A 10,525-nucleotide genomic window follows, 5' to 3' on the forward strand; every position below is an offset into this window, starting at 1 on the left:
TAACGTCAATAAAGGGACTAGACTAAAATCACTTTCCTGAAAGCTTCTCTCGTAACTCAGTTCTTGCAACTCGAATCAAGAATAAACCAGCAAAGAAAATAGATAAAACAAGCATAAAAAATACACTATTCCAACCCCTAGTTGAAACATAACCAGCTAAAAGTGGTCCAAGGGCAGCTCCAACAGAACCAGTACCATCAATGATTGCTGTAACTGTAGCCAATGCCCGAGAATTCCCACCACTATGCGTACCAAGATCGGCAGCCACAGCAGTTGTGATTAGTGAGTATGGACCATTCACCAAAAATCCCGAAAGAAACATCAATGTGATGTTTGTAAACATAGAGATGCTCCCAAAAGCACGATACAAAAGAAGAGCTGGAATCGATAGAAACAAGAACAGAATTGAAGTAACAGCGCGAGCTTCAATCATATCAGAAATGAAACCGGCTGTGATTCCTCCTAGGACTCCTCCAATGTCAAATATCGTTGAAAGTAATCCAGCCGTTTTGTGAGATAGATTTACACCAGCAACCGCTGCAACCATCGCCAAATAACGAATTCAGGAAAGAACATCATGATTCATGAAAAATAATGTAAAGGTAATAACTCTATCTCATATCATATAGTTGCATCAAAGAATAATTACCTGTATGCCTTATGTAGAAGGGTAACCAATACAGGAAAGTGTAAGCAACAAATTTTGAGAAAAAGAGACAAAAAGCAAACGGAGCGACTCCAGGTATCTTCCATGCCTCTAAAAATCCAATAGCAGATGAAGAATCTAAAATTGAATTATTTTCAGGATCAATAAGTTTTGCTTCCTCTGATTCAACTTTCTGCAGATCCTCTGCACTGTTTGTTTCAACACTCATTTCAATGTCCATTCCAGACCGCGCAAATCCTATATCCTCCGGACTCACAACAAGAAACAAAAACACCAAAACTCCAACTAAAATGATCAAAACTCCAGGCACAACAAAAGACCAACCCCATCCAAATTCCAAAGCTCCGGAAGCAACAACTGAACCAATGATATTCCCTACCGAGGTATGCGAATTCCATATCCCCATTATCAAACCCCTCTTTGATTCCCCAAGCCAATTCCCCACAACTGCAACAACACAAGGCCACCCAATTGACTGAAAAACTCCACAAACAATCTGAACACCGACGAAAAACCCTAACACATGAACCTCTAACCAATACCCTAACCCAAAAAGTATGGTAAGAATACCACTACCCATCATCCCAAACACAAGGAACAACCTCAAATCAATCCTATCTCCAACATGACCTGCCAAATACATTCCAATGGAGTAGGAAGTAAGGAATGCAAGATCAACCTCGCCAAGGCGGTGAGTACCACGAGTTCCATTAAAAGGGGGCCAACCAGAATTATTCAAAAGTTGAAGTTGAGTTAAATTGGTTGGAACAGTGGGTCCTAGAACACTCTTGACAATACTTGGAGGCTTCCTAGAGGCATGGAAAGAAGCATATGCAAGAAATGTGATAACAAGAACACATATTTGGTGGAAAAGTAGGGTTTTGTGAGGGGGTTTCAAGTTTGGAAACAGATTCAGAGCTGGAGCTAAGTTCCTTAAACTCTTGGAATTTGATTGCTGCATTCTTACTCATCTAAAGAGATTTTCCAATATGAACATTGAATCTAATCTAATCTAGCACAGTTGTACAAAGATGAAAAGATGGATCCAAAATTCTTAGTATAATATTAGAATCTATGATATGAAGAATGTGAAAGATGGATCCAAAATTGAAGATTAAAAGGACTTACAGATAAGGATGATGGAAACCCGTGAGAGCAAAAGAGAGGATTGCAAGTAAAAAAAAACAAAACACGTTTGCGTGGAAAATCGGAATGTGTCCAGGTCGGGCTGCGATCTGTTTGACGGGAAAATGAAAATCAGATTGGTCGTTAAAAAATTAAGATATTACTCCCTCCGGTCCTTTTTATAAGGAACAATTTGGAAAAAAAAATTGGTCCTTTTTATAAGAAACAATCATTAAATTTATTTTTACAATTCCATTTTTACCCTTATTAAATTGTATCCATTCCAAAGTTATGCATTAATTAGAGTGATATATTCTCTAAGGATAAATTAATACACCAAGGTTAGTTTTGGAATAGATTGTAAAATTTTAGAATTTTTATTAAGAAAGATAAGGTTTCTTGGTATGTGTGTTTTTTCCAAATTGTTCCTTATAATAAGGACCGGAGGGAGTACTATGTTTTCATTTTCAACCATGTATGTTTATGATTAAAATAATAATTTAATTGACATTAATTTGATTAAAATAATATATAATAAAGATTTCACTCGTACTGAATTGATGGTGATCAGAGATGTCTGGATTTTTGGAAACCGATGTTGACTCGTATTCGCAATAGATTGTCAGGGTGGAAGAGTCGCTTCCTTTCCTTGGGTGGTAGCCCGATTCTCCTAAAGTCTGTACGGACCTCTTTGTCTGTCTATGCATTTTCCTTTTTCAAAGCTTCATCAGGTACTATCTCTTCTATTGATTCTTTTTGAATAAATTTTTGGGATGGTAGTGAGAAATCCAAGACTTACATAAGGAGTATGACGGGTTGGGGGTTATGCAATTGAGGGAGTTCAATATTACACTCTTAGGTAAATGGTGTTGGAGGGTGTTGGTGGATAGAGGGGATTTGTGGTTCAGGGTTCTGACAACTCGTTATGGGATGGAGATAAGGTGTTTGAGAGCGGGGAGAGGAGTCAGTCATCCTGGTGAAGGGAGATAGTGAGGGATGGGTTGGAGACGTTTTTCTGGACAAATACTTGGTTAGATGGGAGTTTGAGACGTTTTCGTAAGTTTTCTGCGTCTTTTTGATTTGGCGGTTCATAAGTTGAGTACGATGGCCGATTTGTTTTCGTTAGGAGGGGGGTGGAGGGGCTCCGTGGGTTTAGCGAAGACATTTGTGGGCGTGGAAGGAGGAGATGTTGGAGGAGTGTCAAGCTCTACTTCAAAACTTGATTTTGCAGGTTCAATCTCCAGATTTGTGGCAATGGCAGCCTGATCCTTCCAGACGGTATTCAGTCCGGTGGGCTTATAATCAGATCCTAACTTATCATTCGCTTATGCCTGTAGACATCGCTGGAGATCATATTTGGCACAAACAGGTCCCATTGAAGGTGTCTATTCTTGCTTGGAGATTGTTGCGAGACAGGTTGCTGACTAGAGTTAATTTGGCAAGTCGATGAATTATCTCTCCAAATGTTTAGTTCTATGTGGCTGGATGCGGGGGGGCTTAGAATCGGCTCAAAACTTATTCATTTCTTGTAGCATCTTTGATTCTCTTTGGTCGTCAGTTAGATAGTGAATTGGCGTGTCTTCAGTGCCTCCTCAACATCTTGCAGACCATTTTATTCAGTTTACTCACTCATCAGGTGGTTTCAGAGCGCGACACTCCTTTCTGCAGCTTATTTAGCTCATTTGCGTTTAGATAATTTGGAAAGAACGGAGTAAATGATAGTAACCATAAAAAAATATCAGACAGTTCTAATTTACACAGTATTACTTGACTAATTTTACAATTTTAATCTCTAAGGGTGTGTTTAGATTGAGAGAGAGAAATATGGAAGAGAGAAAAACACGAAAACCAATGAATAAATTTAGACTAAAATTTGTTCAAATTCATTCATCAATTTTCGTATTTTTCTCTATTCCCTATTTCTGTCTCTCAATTTTAATCTCTAAGAGTTTATTGTATTTTTTAAAGAACAGTCTTTTGTGTTTTTTTTTCTAAGGAGTTATAGAACAGTCAATAACAATTAACTACTGAACACGGTAACAGCTTGCAATTCACTTCCCTTCACAAGAGGGTGTTATTAGTCATTGCACATTATAGCATACTTCATCTTTACTCATGATCATAACTCCCAGCCTAGAAAATCCAACGACTGTCTCCTAAAGCAACTGAGACACAAAGAATCTCATAAACATTAATACAAAATAAATAAATAAATAAATATAAAATTCAATCAATGGAATAAATTTGAAGGCATGCTCACTGTCAATTACCCACCACTATTATTATGTGTGCTGTGTTGTGTCATATATGTTCAAAAAAAATTTGTGCCTACTCTACATAAAATATTAACAGCCACGAGAGTAATATTCGTGAACATAACTCGGTTGATGAGAAATATTCGTTAGCAAAATTTGAATTCTCACTTATATATTGAGGGTGAATTTCTAACTAGACAAAAAAAAAAAAACACAAAAACAAGAAATAAAAAATAAAAAGGACATTATATATTTTTTATTTTGTTTTTGTTCCCAAAACAAAAGAAAAACCTTTGAAAAAAGAAAAAATCAAAAAACAGAAGACAAATGATGTAGTAGTGAAATAATTCTGTGGTCCAATTCAATACTAGAAAATTTTCATAGACCCACAAAAGGTACAACAAATGGAAAAAATAATCATCAAAAATCAAAAGCATGGAACTGTTAAAGTAGAAAACACAGTTCATGAGCTATCATAATCCATTCCCTTTTTACTTTTTCGGGTCTCGTGGTGTTTTTCTTTTCACTACTTTTCAAATTAAACAAACAACAATTCACTCATTGTTTTCATGCTTTTCTTCAATCATTTTCATCACTGAAAGGGTTTCAGAACAATTATTCAGTTTGTTCAATGGCTCAAACCACACCATTCATTGGTAAAGTTTCAATCTTTTTGTTTTGTGGTTACTAGTTTCTATAAAAAGAACAATTTTTTCTGTGTTTTTTTGTTCTGTTATTTCCTATATTTAGTTTTTCTATGCTTCTGATCTATAGTTAAATAAAGGGTACTAGTAGTTTAGTTTCATAACTCTGGTTATGCTTTTGAAAATAAATGCTTTAATTAAAGTTGGGTTGTGTTTAATTAATTTCTGCTTATTTTTCTGCTATTTTGAATGAGATTTGATTCTTTTTTGATTGACCCTTTTGAGAAAATAAAATAAAAAATTAATGTTGCTAATGTTTTTATGAAATATTACAGTGATTAAGCAGATTCAGCTTCAGAGATTATACAAGTGTTGATTTTTATGAAGGAAAATCACTTTATTCAAGGGAAGAATTCTTCTTTCGGAAATAAAGGAACAACATTTGGCTAAATATTCTCTCTTACCCTTTTGACTTGACTTTATAGTTAGTTCAATTAATGTTTGTTACATAGGAAATTGAAACTTGTTTGGTTATTTCTGGTTTTTCAACAGCATCATTTTCTCACTGATGCAATCTTAGTATCTTGTTCTAAGTTGGTTAAAAATCGTTTCTTTTCGATTTTCATAAACATGGGGGATATTAGGCTTAATAGGGTAGATCAAGGACAAACCAAGATTAAGAATGTTCCAATAGCTGTTACTCCTGAAGGGTTTTGGTGTTGTCCTTCACCTGTTGTGTTTCAGAAAAGTCATAAGCCTCAAAATCCTTTGAATAAAACTAAACCGTCTTCGTCACCACCACAACCGCAACCGAAAAATAGTGTTCAGAAAAAGCCGGTTCCAGTGCAAGTGACTGAGAGAAGAGGTTCTGCATCTGTATCTGCATCGTCTAGATTGGTTGTTTCTGATGATCAACAATGTAGTATTGGTTTGGAAAGGGCTTCAGCTGGGACATCTTTGGCTGGTGAGAGGGTATCTTCTAGACCTAAAATCGAAACCATGCCGAGAAAGGTAGCTATTGAGTTCGGTGAACCGGGAACTTGTGATATGAAGGTGGTTTTATTAGGGAAGCAGGGTTTTTCTGTTAAATTGAGTGTGCATCGGGATGTTCTGATAGAGAAGAGTAGTTTCTTTTCAGAAAAGTTTTCGGAACAATCAGATTTGTCTTCTCTACAAATCGGAGATTGTGAGGATGTTGAGATATATGTTGAAGCTGTTGGTTTGATGTATTGCAAGGAGATGAAACAGCGGCTCATGAAACAGAATGTTTCTCGCATTCTTCGGATTCTTAAGGTAATTTTCTATACTCTAATTTATTTTAACGCTTCTTTTTGTTGAGTTAATTAATTCATGCTCCCTTATCGTTGTTTCCTTTGATATATGGTTTAATACATGCTCTTCAGCTTGTATGATTTAGTTTTCGTCGCATTTACTTACCCAATGCCACTAGCAACTGCATATTCATTTGTTATGGAACATATATAAGTTTGAATTTAGGAAATATGAATATTTTGTACTATTTTTTATATTTTCACTGTAATCGAGTGCAGTAAAAACATTATGATTATGAAATGGAAGCTTATGCGGCGGAATGAGTAAATGTGCATTATAGTTGTTTCAAGAATAATTACTTTTAAGGCAATTTTTTGATGCATATTTTTTGGGAGGCCTTGATTATTTTGGCCACATGATCTCTTCTCCACTCTAGTCTTAAGGGTGGAAGTGTTTCTATAAAGAGTTGCATATGAAGTTAATTTGTGATGTGAATATCAATTACTCCCTCCGTACCACAATATATGTCGCTTTGGCACTTTTACACATATTAAGAAAGATAATTAATGTTGTATGGAAAAGAGAGATTATGAGTTGATTTACAAAATTGTCCTTCATTTATGGTATCAAAAAAATAAATTGAAGAATTGAAAGAAGAGAGAGTAATAAATAGTTAAGGGTATAATAGGAAAAATAGCATTAAATGCTTCATTGGTAATATAAAGCGACATATATTGTGGTACAATTTTTTTTTCCAAAGTGACATATATTGTGGTACGGAGGGAGTATATATATGATGATACAATAAAGCTTTTGTTGAATATTCACTTGGAATGGGATAATTTATTTTTAAGCTATGGTTAATTAGTAAAATACTTGAATACTCTAGTTAAGGACAACTCGTTTGAGAGAACCTAAGTTTGAATCTTGACTGAAGCAATGCTTGGCTAGACTTACTCATCTCCCAACCAAACCCCAAATTACTAGGGCCCCCTTCTCCCGAGAACCGGAGAATTAAGACAAAAAACACTTGTGTAGTCTTCAAAACTGACTTGTATTACATACTTCTATGTTATTTACTTATTACTGATGACACATAGAGATCAACAGTTGCATTGAAGAGTTAAGTGTTCCATGTATTAATACTGTAGTGACTATCATGATATAGGTTTCGTTTGGATAAACAACTTAATTTGAAGCTTATATAATAAGTGCTTATCATATAAGCTATTATGAATAAGCTATTTCTATTAGACAAGAAGAAATAAAGTCAAATTATTTTTGTATAAGCTATGAGTTGCATTCATAAGCTATCTTGGAGAACCTATGGAAATAAGCTGAAAACAACGTATGAACATGTCATAAGTTCTCCCAAATAGTCTCACAAGTGTTTATGTCAGTAGTTAAGCTCAAACAAACCAATCCAAACATGCCCATAAATATAATCATGTTGTCGCATGAGTTTTTATTTTCCCAAAAAAAATCTGTAAACTACTGAGGTACTGACAAATTTATTGGTGTTCATTGTTAAATACATTCTTTTTAGCAAAATCAAAGAAGTACTTGCCCAAAGAAAGGATGGATGTAACAAAAGCACATATCTTAGTGGAAAGAAAGCTAGGCTCGTTTTGTTAAAACATTTTCTATTATTGATGTTTATTTTAAATTGCTTTTTCTTACATGAAGATAAAAGACTCGTCTATTGAACAATTGTGACGGAGAAGAGATGGAAGACAAGCTAGTGAAAATGTACTTTTTGAAACAACGAAAAACAATGTTTTGGTCTTTTTCAGAATTTCTTAAAAATGCTACTAGATCTGTTTCCAAAAACTTTAAGCATTAAGTTCGGAATGAACAAAGATATCGTCTAAGTTAAGGCGATCCCACTGAATGGAATATGTTAATGTTTAATCCCCATTTCTTCATGTACATCTTTGATGTAATTATGTTTAATCTGTCACTACATAATGAAATACAGAATCTACGAGTAAATGCGTTGATAGATTTTTAACTTCATACGGAATCTCTCAGGTTGCAGAATTCCTTGGCTTCAGCTCGTGTGTCCAATCATGCTTAGAGTATTTGGAGGCTGTCCCATGGGTTGGAGATGAAGAAGAAGAAAAAGTGGTCTCAACTGTACTACAACTCCAAGGGGAAGGAATCGGAATCAACCCTGTATTGAAACGAGTTTCTTCTGATGTTTCCAATGTCCCGAAAGACACACTTTCCCACATTATCGAACTTGTTCTAAAAAGCAATGAGGAAAAAGGTCGCCGAGAGATGAAATCCATAGTTCTAAAGCTCCTCAGAGAGAACAACAGTCTTCCGAGTTACGCCCGTTCCACTGACACCTGTAATGACATGATATATAGATCATGCAGAAGCTGCTTAGATTCATTATTATCTCTCTTCAAGCAGGCCGCAGAACCAACCTTTGCAGAGAAACCAAGTAATGAAAGAGATCTCGTAGTAAAGCATATAGCTCTAGAAGCCGATAACCTTTCATGGTTGCTCGATATTTTGGTTGACAAACAAGGAGCTGATGAGTTTGCGCTATTATGGGCAAACCAGCAGGAATTAGCCGTCTTACATGCAAATCTGCCGATTGTGTCTCGTTATCACGTTAGCTGCATTTCCGGAAGACTATTTGTCTGCATCGGTAGAGGGGAGTTGTTACCATCAAAGGAAACACGACAATTGTTGTTACAGACATGGTTGCAGCCGCTAATGAACGACTACAATTGGTTACAGCATGGATGCAGGTCATTTGATAGGAAACTTGTAGAGGAAGGAATCGGAAGGACAATTCTCACCTTACCTTTGGAAGATCAACAAAGTATTTTGCTTTCTTGGGTTGGAAGTTTCTTGAAAACAGGCGATAGCTGTCCTAATCTTCAAAGAGCTTTTGAGGTGTGGTGGCGTAGAACTTTCATTAGGCCGTATGTCGAAAATCAAGGTAATGCCGTGTCAGATAGTTCAACGGTGTCAAAGAAAGATGAATAAAGAAGTATATGATCGAACGAAACTCATGAATATACTTTTGATGGTATTATGGTAGTGGAATTGCATTTTATATAACTGAGTTTAAGGGATTGTAGAGATTAAGTTGACAGCAGAAAATGTGTTAACCTACAGCAGCTGACAAAAAAGTTTAGTATTGAAACGTCTTATTTGTGATTTTATGAGTTGATTGTGGTTTTCTATGTGGAAACATCACTACTGAATTGATGAATTTCTTTTTTTGGTTTTTTGTATTACTCTTTCAAAGGAGTGGAATGGAATTCTTAGTGTTTAACTAATCTGAATGTAAAGATAGTTTGCATGTTAATCTGATTCTTAATTTTTTTGGTTAAAGGGTTTAAGATAGAAATTCATTCAAATTTTAAGTGAAAATCAAGAAAACACAATTTTCTTTTTCATGATTCGATCTCCACTAAAAATAAATCTCATGAAAAGAGATCATATATGGCCTTAAATAGTACTTACTAAAGTCTCCACAAGAATTTTTTTTTACTAAAATTCCACTTTAAAGTGAATAATGAAAATATTTGGGTTGAATTTCTATTATTATACTCCCTCCGTCACAAATCTTTAGTCTTTTTAGTTTTTTAATTTTTTCCCAAAACTTTAGTCCTTTTAAGAAACCAATGTACATTTAGTGATACTTTACCATTTGTACCCTTACAAAAGTTAAAACATTAATTAAATATATTTTCTCTTTCTTAATAAAGTAAGGGTAAAAATGACTTTACTTATCATTTCTTAATCTCCGTGCAAAATGCCAAAAAGACTAAAGTTTTGGGACAGAGCGAGTACTAATTGAGTTAAACTCACGAGGATTATATTTATTCTACATTATATCAATCATATATTTTGTACTGTGTTTCCTATTTTTGGATATAATATATAGCATTAAGTTTTTTTTGTTTTTTTGATACAAAGAAGATTTTCTCATTATTTTTTTTAAAATAATAACATGCCAAAAAAAAGGTGATGTGGCAGCTGAGTCACCTAAGTGACTTGCCACATCAGCATTGACTTGGTCAAAATCGACCTTTTGCAAAAGGGAGTAAATATAGGGGGCTAGAATTGCTATTTTGAAACATAGGGGGCCAAAATTGCAAGTTTCCGAAACATAGGGGACCAAAAGTGCATTTTAGCCTTTAAGTTTTTTAACATGTGTTCTTAGGACACATGAAACACATGTTAGCAAGATCCAAATCTAAATTTTAAAAATCAAATGAGAAGTAATAACAAAATGAAGAGAAAAATAAGAGTTTTGTATTGCTCTCTTTTTAGAAGAGGCTACATACATAAAAATACAGATGCCTAATTTTTTTTTTGTAATTTACGTGGACCAATTATACTCATATATGAATACAGAGTCCTGTTTTTTTTTTTTTTTGTAATTTCTACGGCAACGGGAGAGAAAATACATATTGTTTGACACGGGGAGCGGGAGATCACCTTCAAAAGTTGAAATTTTTTAATTTTAGCCTAATCAAAAGGATCCTGACATTAAGGAGCAACTAGATAGTCCAAACTAAGTTGGCATCACTAAA

The 10,525-nt window shown here is 34.7% G+C and overlaps 2 protein-coding genes across 2 annotated transcripts; one reads left to right on the top strand and one right to left on the bottom strand.

Moving 5' to 3' along the window:
- LOC123881658 (putative glycerol-3-phosphate transporter 5) lies at positions 1–1,951 on the bottom strand. Its single transcript, XM_045930378.1, has 2 exons — positions 650–1,951; positions 1–537 (listed from the first exon to the last, which is right to left on the bottom strand). The coding sequence occupies exons 1-2, from the start codon at positions 1,626–1,628 to the stop codon at positions 29–31; spliced, it is 1,488 nt and encodes a 495-aa protein (XP_045786334.1). The 5' UTR covers positions 1,629–1,951; the 3' UTR covers positions 1–28.
- A 2,376-nt stretch (positions 1,952–4,327) lies between these two features.
- LOC123881657 (BTB/POZ domain-containing protein At3g50780) lies at positions 4,328–9,262 on the top strand. The gene is made up of 3 exons (XM_045930377.1): positions 4,328–4,703; positions 5,027–5,984; positions 7,995–9,262. Exons 2-3 carry the CDS (start codon positions 5,322–5,324, stop codon positions 8,964–8,966), a joined length of 1,635 nt encoding a protein of 544 aa, XP_045786333.1. The 5' UTR covers positions 4,328–4,703; positions 5,027–5,321; the 3' UTR covers positions 8,967–9,262.
- The last annotated feature ends 1,263 nt before the right edge of the window (positions 9,263–10,525 follow it).

Source organism: Trifolium pratense, linkage group LG4, assembly GCF_020283565.1.
Source record: "Trifolium pratense cultivar HEN17-A07 linkage group LG4, ARS_RC_1.1, whole genome shotgun sequence".
NCBI classification, from domain to species: domain Eukaryota; kingdom Viridiplantae; phylum Streptophyta; class Magnoliopsida; order Fabales; family Fabaceae; genus Trifolium; species Trifolium pratense.

Coding starts and splice junctions, on each gene's coding strand:
- LOC123881658 (XM_045930378.1), bottom strand. CDS start 1,628: ATGCAGCAATCAAATTCCAAGAGTTTAAGGAACTTAGCTCCAGCTCTG. Junction 538..649: donor CTTCTACATAAGGCATACAG/GTAATTATTCTT, acceptor CGATGGTTGCAG/CGGTTGCTGGTGTAAATCTA.
- LOC123881657 (XM_045930377.1), top strand. CDS start 5,322: ATGGGGGATATTAGGCTTAATAGGGTAGATCAAGGACAAACCAAGATT. Junction 5,985..7,994: donor GCATTCTTCGGATTCTTAAG/GTAATTTTCTAT, acceptor GGAATCTCTCAG/GTTGCAGAATTCCTTGGCTT.